Source organism: Rhinolophus sinicus, linkage group LG16 (genome assembly GCF_036562045.2).
Source record: "Rhinolophus sinicus isolate RSC01 linkage group LG16, ASM3656204v1, whole genome shotgun sequence".
NCBI lineage: Eukaryota > Metazoa > Chordata > Mammalia > Chiroptera > Rhinolophidae > Rhinolophus > Rhinolophus sinicus.
The window spans coordinates 35,330,630-35,352,149 of record NC_133765.1 but is presented as its reverse complement, the minus strand read 5'-3'; the positions used below and the strand labels follow the sequence as shown (position 1 = coordinate 35,352,149).

Here is a 21,520-nt window from a genome sequence, read left to right as displayed (position 1 = left end):
AGGACAGTAAAATGACTAGCTCTTTGCTACAGATCGTTAGAGAAAAAGGTGCAACCTCTTACTCCCAACACATTGGCTCTAATAAACAAAGAGTTTTCTAATTATAGAAAAAGAATGTGACAAAAATGACTTCTAGAAATGAATATGAACATGCATGTTGCATGTCTCCCTCACTTGCATTTAAGCTCCATGAGGGCAAAAACCTTTCTTCTGTCTTCACTGCTCACTCCCTAGAGCGGAAAACAGCGCCTGGCACATGCAATGTGCTCAGTAAATATCTGCTGAATGAATGAGTCTGTGAAACTGCCGAAAAAGCATATCATTAATACAGAACCATGTAAAAGAACACACCACGTGGTGGCCGCCTCTTACCTACACAGTCTACCATCCGGAAGCAAAGTTTAAGAAATAACCAAACTTGGCTTAGAAATTGTGCTTTAAAAAAAAGTCTATACTCACAAGTGGTTAAATATTCCCAGGACGACTCCAAAAGTCATGTGAATAATTCCCAAAATCACAGACATTTTCATTTTGAAAGAGTTTAGAAAAGTGAGGCGATTTGTGGCCAAGTTCCAAATCTAGAGATAAAACAAAACAAAACAAAAAAGAGAAATCTCCTTTAACTGCTTTAGGATAAACAGGTGACACTGGAGAAAGTTCCTAACTGAAATCGAAAGGCAGCTGTAAATTTACAAAGAAAGCAACCTTCAAACTTTCTTCTTGATGCCGTCCAGCTGAGAACCACTATTTTCTTAAAGCAGAGCCACAGGCTTATAAAACAATTCCGTCTTTAATATAAAGTTCAAAGAATGCCACATGAGACAGGATCCCCTGTAGGGATACACGTCCCGGAAGTGATACGAAAAAGGAAAGCAAGAGAAAGGGTAACACGGAGCTCAGCAGAGGGGAGTCCCCTCTGGGCAAACTGAAGGGGTGGGAGCAGGCCCTGGGTCGCTTACCCTGGGTGGGGACATGCAAGGGTGTGTTGTAACCTCACACACACATTTTATACTCTCTCGTAAGTCTGCTCTACTGCAAAGAAAGCAGAGTGTAGAAAGTGTCCGCATTGTGCAGCCGGCAACGCCCGGCGCCCATCTCCCACGCCCCGTGGCTGGACCACCAGGGCTGCCCTGCCCCTAGGGCCCCTCTATTCTCCACTCGTCACTGCTTCTCTTACTCTTTGGAAAAATAATCCCTACAGTCCCCTTTCAGGGGAACTGAGAAGAGGGAAACAGGGCCTCTGAGGACAGGAAGACTCATTCTTTGTGAGAAGAAGAATTCAGAATGAAGTATTTAGGGCAGGGAATTGGGTAAAAGGGAGGCCAGTCACCTTGACTGGTTTAAATACATGGAAAAGCCTGTTACCAGCAGTCACTCGGGAAGTAGGGAGCGAAGGAGACAGGCGGGGAGAGGAAAAAAGCGATGCAGAAAAACAGAAAACTACCAATGGTAAACACATAAAAACCTACAATATGAGACTCTATATAGAATAGTAAGCTAAAATAAAAAAGCTGGGTATAGAGCTATCTCTTGGGTGAAACAGGGAGAATGAGAACACACATTTGTGTCTGTTTGTATATTCATAAAGAAACTTTGGGAGGAGGCACAAGGAACTCACACCAGTGGTTGCCGGGTCGGGAGAAGGCTGGGAACCCAGTGAATAAGGACCTGGTGGGAGGAGACTTTTCCAGACGCAGACCTTTTATACAGAGAAAGTATCTACATGGATGTACTTCTGAACCATACGAATATAATCCCAATTTTTAAAACCCAAAATGGCCGGCCCGGTGGCTCAGGCGGTTAGAGCTCCATGCTCCTAACTCCGAAGGTCGCCGGTTCGATTCCCACATGGGCCAGTGAGCTCTCAACCACAAGGTTGCCGGTTCAATTCCTCGACTCCCACAAAGGATGGTGGGCTCTGCCCCCTGCGGCTAAGATTGAACACGGCACCTTGAGCTGAGCTGCCTCCCGGATGGCTCAGTTGGTTGGAGCGCATCCTCTCAACCACAAGGTTGCCAGTTCGACTGCCACAAGGGATGATGGGCTGTGCCCCCTGCAACTAGCAACGGCAACTGGACCTGGAGCTGAGCTGCGCCCTTCACAACTAAGACGGAAAGGACAACTTGACTTGGAAGAAAAGGCCTGGAAGTACACACTGTTCCCCAATAAAGTCCTGTTCCCTTTCCCCAATAAAATCTTTAAAAAAAAAAAAAAAAAAAAAAACTCAATTAAAGCACATGAACCATGCCCACTAGTCTGGGAAACCCCAGTGACAGTGACAACTAGGTAGCACCAGAGGAACCCGAGGTGGTGGGGGCGGGGCGAGTGCACTCACAGGATCGATGCCCAGAGGGTAGGGGCCTCGGAACACTCCAGGGACGCTGGGGTCCAGCTGCAAGAGCCTGCTGTGTCTGACGACGCTGTCACTGTGAAGAAAGCAGAGCGCGACGGCTCACTGTGAGACCGGGAGGACTTGGGAGGACGCTCTGCCCACCTCAGAGTCTGCGGGGCAACACCACACTTACTTCCAAAGCACCATTTTCTGGTGCTCCGCTGGAGTGTGGCTGGAGCTGTACATGGCAGACACATTCCACCCAGAGCCGAACAGGTTGACGGACTTGGAAAAGCAGTCGTTGTAGATGAGGCCCGTGTACACTGAGAACAGCCCCATCAGCAGGAGGATGTACCGACCGTGGAAGAACATGCGCATGATCTGGGAAAAGCAAAGCGTGGTGAGCACAGCAGGCCTGCGGGAAACGTGCGAAGGTGATCGAGGTTCTTGGGCCCGTCTCCACTACTCCCCTCGGGGCCTCTCAAAAACAGATGTCCCTGTCACAAAGAAACGACAGCCCCACACCTCTCAGGTCTCAGTCAGGTGGGTTACCGTTACTGCCAAACACTAACATTTAAGAAACAGCTCTGCTTCGGTCAAACAGAAGGTAATCAGTCCTAACGCCACCCCAACCACACAGGAGGAGCTGGAACGTTTGTAGTTTTACCTCTTGTGACTGATTTAGTCTGGGATGGTTTTCGTTTAACACCAACAAGAGGGCAAATAAGAACATCACGAAGCCATGTCCACAGTCTCCAAACATCACGGCAAACAGAAAGGGGAAAGTGATGATGGTGAAGAGAGCTGCAGGGAAGAAAGACACTTCTGACTCACGGCAAAGACAGAACATTCCAGTTAAGCCAAACACCCAACTTTCTCTGGAATTCTCAACAGAGAATTGACAGGGTAAAATTAATCCTTTACATAAGCAAAAGAACAAAACAGTAGTCATGAGCCTGTTTTTCCAACTATCTAGTACATTCTTAGATGTGCAGGCAGACTTCCAACCTGGGTTCACTTCTCGGTAGCTGCCAACTCCATAGGCGTCCACGATGTTCTGAAAGCCCTCGGTGAATTTGTTGGTGCGGATTAGAGTTGGTGGTGTTTCTTTTGTTGGGATTGTGTTCATAAACGAGGGGATTGTCGCACCACTCTCTCTCTTTCACATAAAAAAAGAAAAGAAAAAAATGATCAACCAAGAGCTCTTTCAACAAATATCAGTGCCTGCTATGCACAGCTCTGTGCGCGGCTACGAGCGGAAGTAATGGTCACACCGAGAGGTTCAGGTACAGCATGAGTGACAGCAGGAAGCGGGGAGGCGTTGGGAGGGCTGCGGTCCTGCAGGAGGAAGGGCCCTGCAGGAGGAAGGACGCAGGAAGGCTGAGTGGGCGGGAACGTGAATGGAGGAGCTGGAAATGACATGTATGGTATGTCGACAGAAGTAGTCCCAGGAGCACCACCATAAACCTGGAATTTAGTATTTTGTCTCCTAAAAACGTTCAAGAGGAATTTAGAGAAAGCTCCAATATAACCTAATTAAACCAAAAACTAGACAAGAATAAACCAAAATTCAACATTAGTATGGCAAAATCGTATATATAACTTCTTCGTCCTGAAATATGTTATATTGACTTAAAATGGAAAACAAACCTTTTCAAATGAAAGAAAACAGGTTGTTACCAGAAGACTAGATTTTGTAGTTAAACTATATTTCTTAAAACACACACAGGTAAGGGGATTCTGGGAAAACTCCCAGCCATGGCATAGTTTTGAATCTCTCTGAATAAACCCCCAAGAGCAGACAGCACAACTAGAAAGCAAAACCAAAACCCACGGACAACATTTATAACAAAAGTAGGTCCCCACAGACCACAAAGTACAAATGTGTGGGGACAAACCACCGAACACTACAAAACCTGCACGATCACAGCCTCCAGGCCAGAGGAAGTGAAGGAAGCAATGTAGCATTTGAGAGACCTGACGAAAAAGGACCCTAAAATAGCATTCTCTAAAAAGCGACGTGGTAGGCCAGCCCCAGAGAAGCTGAGACTGGGAGGGACTTCGTCCAGTCCAGGAGTGGGAGTGGGAGGGATCTGGGGGCGGTGAGGTCTGAAGGGGCGACGGCAGAGAGCTTCAAGGTAAAAAACCACACACACACACACACACACACACACACACACACACACACTCACGCTCATGCAACAAGAGTATTATTAGTCATGCCCGTCAAAATTGATGCTACCTCAGTAAGAGTCATCTAGTGCTTTAAAATAGATGTCTCACTCTCTGAAGTAACTAACTATATTCCTATATTACCTTCTTTCTCTGCAGTCAGTAGTTTACATTTCTGTCATCAGCTGGTTACATAATGAGTCACAGTGATTCACAAAAAAGCTCATATAAAAACTTGTTTCCTTATGTGTCCCCTGAAATAAGTAAACCTGCTACTTCCAGTGAAGAACTGAGTTTTGATACAGGAAAACCCTCACAGGAACATGGTAGGTGGGAAAAGCCTATTACTCAAAGTTCAGAAGTGATAAGAGCAGAGAGTGATGGGTTCAACTAGATTTAACCAAAACCGTCTGTATGACCAAAGCAAACAAACAGAAACACACAAAAACAAGTGACAAACTGTGGAAATTATTTTTTCTCGTATCACAAAGAGCCAAGAGAAATGAGTAAGAAAAAGTCCAACCACCCAGTAGCAAATGGACAAAGCATATGCACAGAGAGTTCACACACCCACACTCAAATGGCTCTTAAACAAAGATATTCAATTGCACTCCTAATAAGAGAAATGCAAGAGTTGGCAGTTATCTGTCAGAACTGACCCAGCAATTCCAGAGCTGGGAATTTATCCTACAGACAGATGTGTACACGTATCTGCCGTCACACATCAGGTATTAGTCACTGCAGTGGTATTCATAAAAGTGGAAACCACCTAAATGACCAAGGAACTAGTTAAATGCCATAGTGTGCCCGCCTGTACAGTGGGATATTAAATAGTTGTTTAAAAAATAGGGAAGTTTCATTAGGGGAAGAAAAAGAGCATCTATTCCTATCTGCTTATCTGTGACTGAGAAACTCATACACACTAGAACTAAGACGATGGTTACCTTTGAGCAGGGCAACTACACAAACGAGGCTGCGGGAAGGAGGAAGCCACTTCACTGTTGTATTTTCTTGGCCTCACTGAAAGAGCAAAGTAAAAATGCACGTGCACACATACGCCCTTGACTGGCTGGCTCACCATCATTTCAGTTCACAAGGAGACTGGACATGCTCTATGAAATGCTCCCTTCCTTCATTGCTTCAGGCAGGGATTTCTCCCGTTTCCCAAGTGCAGCGCCAGCCCCCGCCCCCGCCCCCTGGCTCCCCGACAAGGTAAGGCGGCCTTACCGAGCCCTCCTCCAGCGCGCGCCGCAGGCCCTGCAGGTCGGCCTCGGGGCACCAGACTTCAGCGATGAGGCACTTGTTTGTCACGTCAAAGCTGCACATGTTCAGAATGTGGTAAATGGCTTTCATTTTCTTCACCTGGATGACACGGGTGTAGACAGATTCGGCGGCTTTACACAGCACTTGCCTCAAATAGTCCTCCGTTTTGTGAAGCACCTGGGGAAGGACAGAGGCGGGCTTTTAGTAGATTGGGCATGTTCCAGTTTTTGTCTGCTGGGCACCTGACTTTTTTAGGAGCCTTTCTCCCCACTGATGGAGGGTAACTGCAGGCAGCTGCCTCTCCTGGGGACAGTTAGAGAGCGGTTCCTTCCTTCTCCTCCGGGGCCCCAGTACCACCAGGAGGCAGGTGGGAAACCTAAGCTCAGCCAGTCAGATGCTCTCTCTTGGGAGCTGTCTCTGCAGAACAGGACCCCAAGGGCATGGGAAGTGTTAGAGGTCATGGTCACTGTGGCAGCACGACGGCCAGGTTCTGACCCATTCCCAACCTTGGCCCAGCTCCCTGCCCAACCTGTGAGCCACCATCTCCCACCCTCTCATCCTGCCAAGAAATCCCCTCTCGCTCAGTGGGTTAGAGTCCACTGCTTGTCACCAAGAGCCCTCACAGACACGAGAAGAAACCTGAATTAAAGTATGCAGGTGAAAGAAGAGCCACCATTTTAAGCAGGGCTTGACTGTCTTCTCTGATGAGGAATTATACCTGACATACCAAAGATGACCTTTAGTTTAAAGTCTATTACTATCTAGGTTTCCAACAGGCTGCTAAAACTAAACTTCCATGAAGGAGGTAAGTGGCATTCTAATCTCCCTAAAGCATCTTGATTTGTCACAACTAAAACTTTCCATATTCAATGAGAAAGTTAATGGATGTGTAAATGTTTTACCACCTGCAGATAAGGAGGCCACAGCTGCCAGCTTACTCACAGTATGAAGATCTTGAATCCGGGTATTCAGTCCCTCCTGAATCTCTCTCCGCTCCTCGGCGGTATTTGGGTAGGGGTAAACGTGGCAGTGGTAACTGGAAGACAGAATTCAACAAGCTCTCACGTCTGTCAGGACCAGGACAGGCCGAATCGATCACCAGAACTGAATTCAGCCCACCACCGCGCACAGCTGCTTCCACAATGGAATTACAAAGCAGCCCCCTGGGAGAAAGGGGTACAGACAGACACCCTGCCCTAGGCGGGCCTTGCACACAGGCCCTCGGCAAACTTCTGCTGAATTCGACACAGTTAGCAAACTCTTTTAGATGCAAAGTGCACTCTGTGCTCCATGATTCCCGAAGCTCGTTCCCAGTTCCAGCTTTCTGAAATTCACTACTTTCCCGGAGGTGGGAATCATTAAACAGGTTTGAAACACGAAAGCACAACACACAACAATGGTTACCTTTTTAAAAAGAGGGAAGCAGGGACAGAGGAGCTCTGGTTTGCTGCCTTTGGCATGTGCTGCAGTGAACTCGCCCTCACCTCACAGGGCACCTTCTCAGGGGCCGTGACACGCAGTCCGCACGGGTGGGGACTGCAGAGCTGAACCTTCCCACCCGCAGCTGCTCCCACACCAACTTAGTATTTCGATGCCAAACTTACTCTTCTTTGAGGTCTGACTGTTACAATTAAATGCTTATTCTAGCCTCATCCTTGGCAATGCTATCTGTGAAATCATGGGTTTGCTGTGCTGGTTACAGTTTTTCAAATCTATGTTAGAATAAATATCTCTCTAGCAAAATAACAACAGGTTTCCCCATGTGACATCTAAAATGACTCCCCGTATCATCAGTGACTGAGTAGCAAACTCTGGGGAACACTGATCCAAAAGAAACACCCAAGCCCCTCCCGACCCCCCAAACAAAGGAGGTCGTCTAAAATTTCGCAGAGTGTAAGAAAACAATGAAGTGTGCTTTTGAGGTTTTTGTTTGGCTTTGTTTATTTTTCCATTTGTTGACAAGAATAAGTCACAGACAGATCTCTTGTTGCGACATACTCAACATTCAATGGAGTCTTTCACACGTATCTCACGGAGTCCTAACAGCCCTGTGAGAAGGGACCTGCCTCCACTTTACAGATGAGGAAACCGGGACTTGGTGACTTGCCGAAGGCTGCCCAGAGAGTGAGTGGCAAAGCCAGGCTCCGAATCCAGGCAGGCCGGCTCAGCGCCCACACTCCTCACCACTCGCCTTGCCCTTCCCCAAGGAGAAAACTGACAAGTGTTTGACAAAAGATGAACCGTATGATGATAGATAAGCCTGCATGTAGCTAAAAGCAACGGGAAGGCACAAAATATTAGAATTTGATTTCTTCTCCAATTGATCTTAAGCCTTGATTTCTAAAAAAATAAAAACCCAATCTGGGAATATTATTAACATGGTCTCTACTTTTAAATTAAGAACTGCACTGGCAAAAGATGACAAATGAAATGTTTAAAAAGATGGTGTTACAGCAAGGATGTTATATGACAAAACCCAGCAGCCTTTGCATCCACATATTTCTTCTCAAACACACAGGGATGTTTAAGGAAAACAAGAGGTTTTCCTTGTAAAGGAAATAAATATAAAGAAATAAATGAAATGAAATGTTTCTTTTTCTTACCAATCACATATCTTCTTAACTTTGTGGCCAATCTGCTCTCCCCAAAAGGATATTAAAAACACATACCATTTTATGACTTCTCCCTACAAAGAGTAAATAAAATTGTTACTTCCGTAACAGAACTTGGAAAACTCTGGCAGCTCAAACTCTGTCAGACTTAGTTCCTTCATTTCGTCCAACAAATACTGTCAATCCTCATTATCTATGGATTCCATAACTGCAAATGCACCACAAAAAGCATTCCTAACCCCAAAATCAATACTCGCAGTGTTTTTTCAGTCATTTGCAGACATGCAGAGCGACAAAACTTCTGAGTCCCCCAACGCACATGTTCCAGCTGGGCTGAACACGGTGATGCTTGTTTCAGCTCTTACTGTAAGTACGTGTCCCTATCCTGCTCTGTGTAGTGCCACCATTTTCACATTTTGGTGCTTTTTGGTGATGATTTCACTATTAAAATGGCCCCAAGCAAAGTTGCGCAGGGAGGCTGTGACGCGCCTCAGGGAGAAAACGTGTGTGTCAGATAAGCTTCATTCAGGTGTGAGTTGCAGCGCTGTTGGCTGAGGTCAGTGCTATGAATCAACAATGTATATTAAATAAGTGTCTTTAAACTGAAACACATAAAGTAGGTTATGTAGTGATAAGCTGAAAAATGTTGTGACCAGAGGCTTGTAGGAACCTGACCCTGTATTTTCCTGAGAATAGTGGTTCAGTATTTTGCAGAGACTTTATAGACTAGAACTATTACAAATATAACGAGAATTGACTGTATTTACAAATATTCTACAAAGAAAACTAAATAGGTTTTGGCCTATTTGCCAGGCACTGTTCTAGGTGCTGGGAACACAGCAGTGAACAAAACTGATAAAATCCCTGCCCTGGGAGGGAAGAAGAGAAGAGACTACATTCAGGTTGGCAGGAGGAACACCAACAAACAAAATACACACTACGCCAAAGGAGGTAGGTACTCTAGAGAAAATAAAGCTGGAAGGGGCGGGCAGGAGGGAGCGGCTGGGGGCTGCCCCTGTTAAATATGGTGATCAGGGATGTCCCCCTGAGCAGGGCGCATCTGGGCCGAAGGGACTGAAGGAGGTGAGGGAGCGAGCCGTGTGGACACCAGCAGGAGCTCTGGGAGCCAAAGGAAAGGCTCGTGCAGAAGCGGAGGGAAAACAAGAGGCGCGGGGCTGAGGAGAAATGCAGGGGCAGCAGTAGCAACCCAAGTCAGAGTGCGACAGGGCGACAAGAGGTGACGCTGTAAGGCTTTGAGCTTTTTGCTGAGTGAGACAGGAAGCCCCTGGAGGGTTTTAGGTGGAGGAGTGAAATAATCTGACTGTAGTGCTACAGGGGTCGTTCTGGATGCTTAGAGGAAGGAGAGCTGAGTGGGGCAGAGGCCAGGGCAGAATGGAGGCCCTTCAGGGGTGGGTGCCCATCTCCTGCAGCAGGTGGTGGTGGAGGCGATGGGAGGCCAGATTTTCCTCCTACTTACAAGACGAGGACAACAGACCTACTGGTGGACTAGATGTGAGGTGTAAGGAAAAAGAGACGAGTCAAGGCTGATCCCCACGGTTTACAGCCTGAGATGGGCAAGCCTGGAAGGGCAGCTCTGGGGGGAAAGATCAGGAGTTCAGTTTTAGGCATAAGGTAGCAATGTCTTCCAGGTATTTAAGACAAGGTGGAGCAGCAAGTTAAATACAAGTCTGCTGTTCGGAGGAAAGGTCCCAGCTAGATACATACATTTGGGGGATGGTACTTAAATTCATAAAATTACATAGGATCCCTAGGGCCAGAGTAGCAGTGCAAGGATTGAGCCCTTAGGGCACAGGTCAGGGGAGCAGGTTGGGAGCCTCAGCGAAGCACAGACACGTGGGTCCTGAAGGCAAGTATACAGGGCTGAGGGGAGGGCTGATGTGGTTGGAAGACAGGTTACACTGAATAAATAAGTTAATTAAACAATTCATGAAATATACTGAGGACAATGGGAGCCAGATTTCTCAGTATCAGAACAGAGTGGAAAACATGGGGGGAAAGCTGAAGCACACGCCGCTGGTAGACGCGGTGAGAGGAGCGCAGCATCATTTCGTGACGTTCCTGCCAAAGATGCATGACCTGAGTCCAATCATGAGAAAACAGACGAATTCAAACTGAGGGACAGTCTACCAAAAAAAACTGGTCTGTAATAATTTTAAATGTCAAGGTCACGAAAGTTAAAGAAAGACTGAGAAACTGTCCCAGAATGAAGGAGATCAGAGAGATGTGTCAGTTAAATCCAAAGTGTGATTCTAAACTAGATCCTTCGCTGTAAAAGCCGGTCTTGGGATGACCGGTGCAAGCGGGTTGGGACCGGAGGCTCGGAGGGCAGTGACGTGTCTCTGTTCGTTTCCTGGTCGCACTGCGGTAATGCGGAAGAAAGTCCCTGGTTTTAGGAAGTACATCTGAACATATTCCAGGGTGATAAGGCGTCAGGGGGACAACTCACTTTCCGATGGGTCACTGTGCACTGAGCCTCTGCCTCCCACTTTGCTGTCAGCCTGTCACTGTCAGCAGGTAATCGTGACATTTACTCACTGTTTCAGGGTCTTCGAGGGGCTCATCCAGCTCTGCATAGGTCAGGATGGTGTACCCTTTGCAGACCCTCCACAACATTTTTTCAAATGCTTCCACTTTTCCTTGGTTAATTAGCCCAGATACAAACCTAGGAGACAATGAAGACGAGCTGTAGTCAACTGAAAGCGACGCGTTCTTATCAAATTGTCTTAAAAGGATGATGAAGACTTTCATCTCTGGCCAAATGGCAAAGACGTACAGAACGCCCTCCAACTGCCCAACGCCTAAAACACTGGATAAAACGTTTCTAAAACATCCTTTTCCACGTGTAGCTGAGTCTAGAACTAGAGCCATTCTTGGAACTGAAACCACCCTGATGCATCACACTGACCCAGTCAGTACCCTAAGGCCTGGGGGTCAGTGGCAGCATGGGAGACGGGAGACGGGCCCTGGGTCTATAGAAACGAGGAGATGAAACTGAATCTCCCCCAGGCCCCTCCGAAGTTGGGACCCCACCCACACTCAAGGGCTACACTTGTAGGAATAGTGGACACGAAAAAACCCACCTTGCAAAGGAGCCTACAAGGACTCATAAACCTGTTCATTTCAGTTTGGGTTCTGGGAAAAGGGGGAAATCTTCTTTGAGAATTTATAACCACAGGTTAGAACTCAGACTTGTGGCTTAAACTCACATTACTTGCATAGTGAAAACGACAAACAGAAAAACAAAACAAAACTCAAGCTGAGAAATTAATACAAAATGATTCCAGGTTGATAGTGGCCTCCCAGGTACATGCTTGACAAATGTAAAAATAAACTCTCTGGAGGAATACATCCTCAAACTAAACACTGAATTCCTACAGATAATCAACAGAGGAGCGTAAGTTCATAATAAAAAGAAATCACAAGTCACATGAGGAAACAAGTTACCATTAGTTCATCAACTAAACAGAAAGAGTGAAACAGCAGAAAGAGACCCTTACCATACAGTTAATACATGAACCAACTCAGTGCAGCCCCTACGTCTCCACCACACAATATAGGATTTGATGCTCCAATGACCAAGTATTCCAGGCTTAGGAATAAAACCAGCATAACTGTTCCTTCTTTCCAACTCATTATGCCAAAAGAAGAAATACCCATCATATTTGGCTAAAAAGTCAATACAGCTGAATCATTCAACTCAACAAATACAGAAGTACACAGTGTTTTCTTAAACAAATACTCAGTTTCTTTCATTCAATCACAGGCTTTCAAACGGAGCCTATCCGTCCACTCTGCAGAGCTTGTCCTCCTCTGACAAGAGGGCAGCACGAAGCTCGACAGCCCATGGTGTCACCTACCCCAGCTTTGCTCCCAGCCGCTGCATACAGCTGTAGTCCAACAGAGAGTCACCGTCTAAAGAAGGGAATTCTTCGTAAGTGGGTTCAAACTACAAAGAGATATAAAACGTGACACTTTACTTCTCTGTCATGTTTCCAAACAAGTTCAGGGCAGCACCACTGACTACGCAGATCTGAGAGCCAAGGCCCCAAGATAACGTACACGTGGGACTCCGCTCTGATCAATAAAAAGGGTCATTTCCCCGTCCCTTATCTGTAAGCTACTTGAAGACATTTACATCAAAGTATGGTTATAATTTATGCCATTGCTTCAATCCAAGATAAAGAAATTTTCTGAAGTGAAACTGAGTTCAGAAGGAATGTACTTCTCTCTCTGATACTCAGCTGAGTGTAGGATTACTGCATACAGACTTTCCTTTATTTTTATTATTTAGAGGGGTTTTTTCCAACCTCCTTCAGTCTTAAGCAATTTTAGAGGAAGTTGACTTCCTCTGTTCAATTTTTTCATATGACCATAAAAAATTGTTTTCAACTGCAAACTATAGCATTTTACAAATAGGAGGTATTGCTATTGCTAAAACCAACTAATACAGGAAAAGGCTTAAAGCTTTTTATAATGACATAATCCAACTGAAAAATAAAGCTAAGATCAAAATGTATCTTTTGGAAAAAGCAATACATCTACAGGAATTGATAACAAAACCGGAGGCCTTATGGGAACAGGACTTGGATAAAAGAAATGCATTTCCTCACAGGAGTCGTCAGTACCTCCACGTTTCGTTTAACGAAGGTTTTTGTCACTCTGAGCATGTGAGTGTACTCGATCAGTTCAAGCAAGTTTTTCCTCAGTTTCTCCTTGTTCTTAGTGACTTCTCTCAGCTCAACCTCCAGCTTCTGCAACTGCTCCTAAAACAAAGCGGCAGTTACTTAAAACGATGGGCTAGTTCCAAGTGTAGTTCTAACCATCTTTTTATAGGACACCAAAACCAATGGAGGTCTTCAAAAGCCACAATTTATGAGAGTTTGATCGGGATATGAAAACGTACAAAGATGTTAAAAGTCCATCATTTACTGTTTTGTATTAATTCTGGTAATTCCTATGAGCTCACGCCACAGATGACAGAAGCACTGGGGAGGCCGTGCCTCACCTCTGGCCTGAACTCCCATCATTTCTTTCGGTTTTCTGTCATCTGCTTATCCATTATCACACATCAAAGAGTCTTCCTCTTTCAAGTCTACCTTTCCTTTCATTTGCAACACAGAAAAAATGTTTAGATAATCTGTTCTAAATATAGGTATGCCTCGTCCCTAGCTTAAGAGTTTGTATCCAGTTGCCCTTACACAATTAATTGGGCATAAAAATTCTTGAGAATAAATCTCCTTAAATAACCAGTTACATACAAAGCATCCTTAACACTACTTAGTATTAAAACAACAGAAGCAGAAATTGTAAAACAAATGCTTGACTCAATGAGAACCAATCCCTTGACAGACCACATTCATCACTATGCTCTGCCTTATGAAAACTATAAACAGTCAGTGATCACTGTATTTGTAATGATCCTAACCAACCCATCAAACAGGCCAAGCCAGATGACTGCTTTCTACTCATCTGATTGTGTAATTCTCCCTCGAGTCCACTCATATACCAAATGTTAAATGACTTCCTCCCAGATAAACAAACAGGGCAGCCAGCGATGGAATGGTCCTAGTTATACAACCATAATTGCTCTAGATGAGCTATAAGGAGCTCTTGTCTATTTCCCAGTGTGATGAACATCAGATGAGCAAGTTGAAACCTCCACGGATAATTCACGGGGGGAGCTAATGAACAAGACGAGCTGCTGTACTCCCAGGGAGGATGCTGTGTCCCCAACACCCCAGACACTGAACTCAGGGAGAAGGAATTCTGTTTGCTGCCCACCTGGAACGATCTATCTCCTTCACACTAGCTTCTGAGAATTAGAGCGGGGAGGGTCAGTGAACGTGGCGAGAATGTGAGGCACAGGACTGAAGCCTCAGTTACTTGCTACAGGCGAGGCAGCTGAGGCCCGGATCGGCCCAGAGTGAACTCTCAGAAACACTGCGACCAAGAACCTCATCTCATGAGCTAATTCTCGCCAGCCTCTGCTCAACGCCACGTCTTACATGTTAAAGGAAAACTGAATTATCTGTGGTAAAATTCACCACAGATAATCTATTACTGAGGGTAATAACAGGGCTCTTTAATTTTCATTCCACCATTTTGAGAAGAAAGGCAGAAAAGCACTAGCCAACATAAAGTTAAGTAAAGCGGCAGTATCTGAGATTAGTGATGAAAACAGCTTCTTCAGAAACAAGTTACCTGCATTTCTAGAACTTGTTTAAGAGGTGGTGCAGGAAGACTGTTCTCTCCTTCAGGAAGGGGGATATCAGCTCTGTTAATTTCCTGCACCAAATATGCTGTGGAAATAAATAAAAGTCAAACAAATTAGAGTCCAAAACTTATAAGACATTTCAGTCAGAACATTTTATGTCCCAACCTTTCCTAGGTCACCTAAAAATATGTCTAAATGCACAGAAGTCTTGTTTGTTCCAACTGACTTATAGGTTGCCCACTGCACCCTAATTTACTGCCTGGAGAGAGCAGGACGAAGTGGCAAAATGAGCAATAACATGGCTACACTTTCTGAAATTCCCCACATTGGTTTCATTTCTAAAACTCTACTTAAAGAACGCTGGAGTCACAGCTGTGTCTGCACCTGGAGAAGGAGGAAGTTAAGGGCAGTCAGAAGTGCAGGAATACCCCAATGATAGACCGAAAATAACCCCTACCCCAGATAGCACAAGAGACTGCCCTGCAGACGCTTGTGGAAGGAAGGAAGTATCCACCGAGAAAATCACAACCTCCGTGGGCAAAAGGAGCCCTGAGACAAGGACGGAAAGCCAGGCTCTCCCAAGTGCCCAGTTAGCTGTGACGTTTGACACAGAACAACCTACACGGCTTCCCTACTTACATTAAAAACTACACTCATGAAACTAACAGTAAACCAGTCAAAATGAATTTCTTTAGTTTGTATTTTCAATTCCATGCAGTGTCCTTTTCCTGAGGCTAAACATGATGCTATTTTGGAGAAGTGTTACTACTATTTGTCTTATCAAAAAGAAAGAAAAAGAGAGAATGTCTTAACAATGAGATAGCAAAGGAAGCACTGGGTGGTTTAAAAGTTTTCTGGAAATGGATGCAAATCATTTGAACCTATTTATAACTACATTTACTTGAGAGTTCCTTTTTTTTAAAGTCCATATTCGTTTTGAAACAGTTTGTGCTACAGGAAGGCCTGGACGTGTCTGATGTGTTATCACTCTTGCCCTGCCTTTAACAACCTCATTCCAAATGTACCACCTGTGCAATGACTCACATGTGTTGCCAAGACAGGAATATGACGTCTATCGTACACAAGTCTCACATTTAACCAGGATCCGATTAAAAAATATAAAATCCACAGTAATTATTAGCTATTAGAAATCATTCTAAAAGTCACATTCTCCCCCTTCCAACTCATTCCCCAGGATTTTCTGTTCATCTTTCTAAAAACAAATTTTGTACTTCCATCAGTTGTCTGAGATCATTTTCCTCCCTATTTCAGTCAGAATGTCAAGGCTTGAATTGATATTGACTATTTCGCGCTAACATGTTGAAGATTTTACAAACAAATGAAGTAGCCTTAAGATACCGAGTTTTAATGGTTAACAGCCAGAGAATACTGACCTAACACCTTCGCAAAGGAAGCCCTGAGAAAAAGGAAATTACCAACCAATCTACTCAACCAATCGATCTGCCATTTCCTACCTACCTCCTTTGTTCATTGATATAATTTTAGGTCATATGTTAACATGTATAGATGTTTTTAAGTTATAATAAACTACAAGGGATTGGTTAAATAAATTATAGCACATTGATACAATGAAATGCTATGTGGCCATTAAACGTGATGATGGATCAATCTGTTTATTAACATGAAAAAATGTTACAGGAGTACTGAAAATGACAAGCAAAGCTGAGTAACTTGAGCATGATGTAAGTAAATCCTTACTTTTATAGATGAATAGTAAATATTATGGAAAAAAAATATAAGCCTACAGAACAGTGATTACCTCTGAATAGTGAGAATCCGGGCAATTTCTTTTTTTCCTTTCTGTTTATCTATATTTTCTAATTTTTCTAAAGTGAGTAAGGTTTGCTTATATAAAAGTAATTATTTTGGTTATTAAAACAAACTTACCCAATATTCGCTCCAGCTCTTCACACCTCTTCACCTCACCAACAAATTTTCTTTGGAAAGAACTTACATTCTGGTTGAGCTGAGAAAAGAATTAAAAATTTACTTTGAATGTTCTAAAATTTAAAAATAAATTTGACTTTTCTTTTCTTTTTTTTTTAATTAAAGTTTAGTGGGGTGACAAATGTTAGTAATAAATTTGACTTCAAAAATAAAACATTATTGGCAAGGGTTTGGGGAAAAGCACATCCTCGTGTAATACTATTGAATGGGAGTATAAACTGACACAACTTTTCTAGAAAGCGATTTGGCAACTATTATCAAAACTGCCTGAAAAATATCCTCTAGCCCAGAAATATCCCATGAAAAAATTTAACCTAAGGAAAAAACTATGGATACAGACAAAAATTTATCTAGAACATCAACCTCAGGGATAGAGAAAAAATGATTCACAACAGACAACTGATTACAGAAATTAGAGTCTGGATCCATATCATGGAATATTACTCAGCAATCAGAACAGACTACCGACACACAACGTCACAGAGGACTCTCAGAAACATGACGCAAATGACTGAAGAAGACACAAAAGGGCACATGTTGTATGATTCCATTTCTATGAAATGTCCAGGAAAGGCAAACCTAGAGGCAGAAAGTAGATTAGTGATTGCGTGGGGCTGGGGGTAGGAATGGGGAGTGACTGTAAATGAGTGTAGGGTCTTACTGGGGTAATATAATGTTCTAAAACTAGATTGTGGTGATGGATGCACAACACTTGAAATGGGTGATTTTTATGATACACAGTAATAAAGTTGTATAAAATTATGGTTCAGCCATATAACTTATTATGCACTTATTAAAAATAATGTTGTAAGTGACTAAGGTATTAGATTAAGAAATTATTATTACATATTTTAGGTATGATAACGGTATTGTGGTTATGATTTTTAAATGTCCTTACCTTTTAGAGCTACTTACTAAAATATTTATAAATGAAATTATCTGGGATTTGCTTCAAAATAGCTGTCTGGGGTTGGGGGGTGAGTAGGACGGAATGGAATGAGCGGCCAGAGTTTATATTATGGGCACATGAGCATTCACTGTTCCCATATATTCTTCCCTCTACTTTTACTTCTTCTAATACAAGCTTAAAACAATTTTTAAAAATTATAAAAGAATATTTAATAAAATCAGGAATTTATTTATGATTTGCGTGTAAAAAAGATTAACGATATTTTCAATGTGGTTCCAATTATGTAAAAATACATACGTACGTTTAAAAATATCATTAGAAAAATAATGTTTGACCAATATTAATCAAAAAGTTAGTGTTTATTTCTAGATTATTGAGATGACGGAAGTTATTTATTATCTTATTCTTATATTTTCCAAATTTTCCACAATGGACATACATTACTTTTATAATTTAAAAAAATTACAGTGATCATTCATGTTGAAAGGCTTAGGGTAACAATTCTATCTGTACTCCATCTAGCGCTTGTACTAAGCACTCTCAAAAAAAATAATTAGACAACAGCCTGGCATGAAACTGCTCAAACAACCTGAGAGTGTCTACCCCAAAAGGTTTGGTTCTTGTTCAGTTTTTCAATGTTTTTTTGAAAGAATTAACCAGGAGAAAAACAAAAAATTCGAATTTCACTTCTGTTTGTCACATTCGCATTCATTTCTGGAAGTCACACTAATCTAACGTAACCACTTTCAAGTTCCTTATGATTCAGACACAATCTATTTCTACAGAATTAAGAATGTGAGTGGGGCGGCCTGATGGCTCAGTTGGTTAGAGCGCAAGCTCTGAACAGGATTGCTGGTTTGATTCCATGGGATGGGGGCTGCGCCCCTGCAACTACAGATTGAAAACGGCAACTGGACTTGGAGCTGAGCTGCGCCCTCCACAACTGAATTTAAGGACAGTGACTTGGAGCTGATGGGCCCTGGAGAAACACACTGTTCCCCAATATTCCCCAATAAAATTTTTTTAAAAAAAAGTGAAAAGGAAGTCATGCCATCAAAAGCTGACTACAAATGACACTGCTCAGTTTCAATTTTTCTCTTCAATATCAAACACTAATTAACTCTAATTGGACATTATAGTTCTACAAATAGAATCCTTATGAAGAGGCAAATTTTTGTGGCAATGACACAAACATGACATCACCATCTTAAGTACATTAACTGCTTTTGTTTTCTGTGATGTGGCTTCTTTTACAAAGTTTTATTTTTCTTTTTAGGGAGGGGACATCACCCTAATTCCAATGATATGCGTACATTTTAACGTAGATTCATTTTAAGACTAACATTTAACCTAGGAAAACTGGCAGAGGATACCTGCTGCTGTTGTTACTAACACCCACACCAGGCGTCTTCCCACTCCAGCAGCTAAAGGACTAAGGGTGAAAATCATTCTTAGATTGCAGACTTACAAAGCCAGCTGACATTTCCCTTCACTGAGTCCTACTGATTGGCTGAATAACCTTTCTTCTCACGGGCTGTCACTATACAAACCCTTGACCTGTCTGCTTTCCCTTAGAAAGATTACTAAAAGAAAAGAGGGGAAATTCAGCCAATACAAGCCAGAAAAGACTGAGGTCACAGTGATCGCATCCGGTGAACTCAGTCAGTGACAAACTCCAGAATAGAGCTTTCTGCAATAGCACGCACGCTGCCTGACAGTCAACTGAAGACACAGAGACACACCCCCCTGCACACATCTGAGCTCTGAAAACCTAACACCACACAAAGAGCTCACTTTAGCACTTTAATTTTCCTTCTAGAAAAAGATGAACCACACTTTCTTTTTCTTTCCCTGATTTTCAGTTTAAAAGGATCCCAAGTGTACTCCACTGCCTAACGTAATGGCACTCAGTGAAACTCGAATCTTCGTGATCAGGGCGTCTGTTCAAACCTCTGAGATTTAAGCTTGATAAGTCTTTTGGCCCCGTACTAACAGGATGGAAAAAATGTACCTGTTACAAAGAAGGGAGCCTGTTTCTCTCGCGACTGTCTCCTGAATCTTTCGGGTGCTACTCACATCTGCCAGGTAAGTGGGTACCAGGTGCTGAAGCTTGAATGGCTCCAGGAACCAGGAAGGGAGTTGGGCCTTCCCTGCAGCCTCACCTGTCACTCAGCGTTTTCTCCTGACTTTGAATTGCCTCGGGGGGCCAATACTGACATCAAACCTTGGATAGGGGTGCTCCCTTCTGAAATTAAGGACCCCTCAGAAAGACGAAGGGAAACAACCAGAGGATGGAAGCTGTGGCCCAGGAACAAAATGTTCACCTGAGGTGACTTTCAGTTCGATCAGTAAGTATTAGGTCCTGCTTAATAATCTCCTGTCCACACCCTGTTCTTTTCCTTCATAGCACTTATCACACTTCATAATCAGTGTGTGTTTATCTGTCTCCTCCTGGGCTGTGAGCAACAAGAACACAGGGACCTTGTCCGCCTTGCTCACCACTGAGTCCCCAGTACCAGAAACAGCGTCTGGAACAGAGCAAGCCCTCAATAAAAGCTTGTTCCTTCATTCAACAAATGCCTATTAATGCCCACAAACGCCGGGAGCTGTGTCAAGTCTTGGGGACTCGAAGGAACAGTCCATTAGGGGTTAACAGTCTCTGGCGGAGACAAACAATGAACAAGTAAACAGATACATAAACAAGTGTTTATTGTTGTTGTTGGGGACCCTGCTCCCACTCCTTACCAGGCAGTGGGACCTCATCATGCATCAGTGAGCAAAACTGACGGAAATCCCTTCCCTCAAGCTTACACCAGGCGCACTGCCAATTCAGGCTCTGGGCTCTTCGTGGTCCCTCCAGCCGGCACCCCGTCCCCCCATCTTCCCAGCGCCGGCTCCTTCCCATCCAGGTCCCGGCCCAAGAATCACCTTCTCGGCGAGGCCTCCGCTGACCACCGCCAGCTGAGCCACCATCACATCACCCCGTTTCACTTTCTTTATAGCAAACATTTTCTTGTTCACGTACTTATTTGTTGACTATTTGTCGCCCACCACCCCCACAAGTTCCAGAAAGACTCCAAGAGGCCTCATGAGATCGGTCCTCCCGCTTAGCCCAGTGCCTGGCACAGGGTCGGTCGGTGCTCAGAAACACCCGATGGCACGACCTGGATGAAGACTACACAACGTCCCTAACCCACCGGCGACCCTGCTCTCGGACCCGCCCTGCGGCAGCTCCCGCCGGTCAGCGGGCCTCAGCTTCCCCGTCGGGGACACGGGGACAGCGCTGCGCCCCTGCTCAGGTGCCCGGAGAAAGAAGGCCCGAGCGACAGACAGGCGGGCAGGGCGGCCCGCGTCTCCCGGGCGACACTCACGTCTCGGAACTGGACCAGGCCCTTCTCGCCCAGGGCGCTGAGGCACTCGTAGGCCGTGCCCGACTGCAGGAAGAGCTGCGCCAGGCACATCGTCTCGCTCCGGAACAGAGACCCCATGGCGGCCAGCCCGCGCCCCGCGGGGCCCGACGGACGGCGGCAACTCCGGGCGGCGCGGGCCGCACGCTCAGCCGGGGCGGTCCGGACCTCGGGCTCCTCCTGCGGCCTGGCCGCGGCCCCGCACCATGGGGCTCCGGGCTGCAGCGACCACCCGCGTCCGGCCACCGCGGCCGCCTCTCCAGCAGCCTCCACAGCCGCGCGAAGCCCCGCCCCCGGCTCCAGCCGGTTCCGGTTCCGCCCCCCGCGCGCCCGCGCCCGCGGCCGACCAATGGCGCCTGGAGTTGCGCCAACGGCGGCGGCGGCGGGGACACACCGCGCAGACCCGAGCGGGAGGCCAGGCTGCCGGCGCTCTGCCGGACCCGAGCGAGAACAGTCGCTCGCCCTGCTGTTTAGAGCTTTTTAAAATGAACTTGAGTTTACGTGCCATAAGGTTCACCCGGCTAACGTAATACAATTCTGCGATTTTTAGTAAAGTTAACAGAGTTGTGCCGCCTTTATCACGATCAATTTTAGAACATTTCCATCAACCCAAATCTGCTC

General features: G+C 44.9%; 1 protein-coding gene across 2 annotated transcripts in view; it reads right to left on the bottom strand.

Moving 5' to 3' along the window:
• Nucleotides 1–21,207, bottom strand: part of ATP6V0A2 (ATPase H+ transporting V0 subunit a2) — a 33,311-nt gene extending 12,104 nt beyond the window's left edge. For both annotated transcript variants that reach the window (XR_002138872.2, XM_019748799.2), the window contains exons 1-14: nt 20,864–21,207; nt 16,523–16,601; nt 14,602–14,699; nt 13,026–13,163; nt 12,258–12,346; nt 10,936–11,062; nt 8,371–8,453; nt 6,710–6,803; nt 5,732–5,944; nt 3,341–3,491; nt 3,000–3,136; nt 2,526–2,713; nt 2,336–2,426; nt 460–578 (exon numbers count right to left, since the gene is read on the bottom strand). Coding sequence is in view for 1 of the 2 variants with exons in the window: in XM_019748799.2 (XP_019604358.1) it covers nt 460–578; nt 2,336–2,426; nt 2,526–2,713; nt 3,000–3,136; nt 3,341–3,491; nt 5,732–5,944; nt 6,710–6,803; nt 8,371–8,453; nt 10,936–11,062; nt 12,258–12,346; nt 13,026–13,163; nt 14,602–14,699; nt 16,523–16,601; nt 20,864–20,980 (1,724 nt within the window). In the remaining variant the exon portion in view is untranslated. The remainder of the gene's footprint in view (nt 1–459; nt 579–2,335; nt 2,427–2,525; nt 2,714–2,999; nt 3,137–3,340; nt 3,492–5,731; nt 5,945–6,709; nt 6,804–8,370; nt 8,454–10,935; nt 11,063–12,257; nt 12,347–13,025; nt 13,164–14,601; nt 14,700–16,522; nt 16,602–20,863) is intronic.
• Between the last annotated feature and the right edge of the window lie 313 nt (nt 21,208–21,520).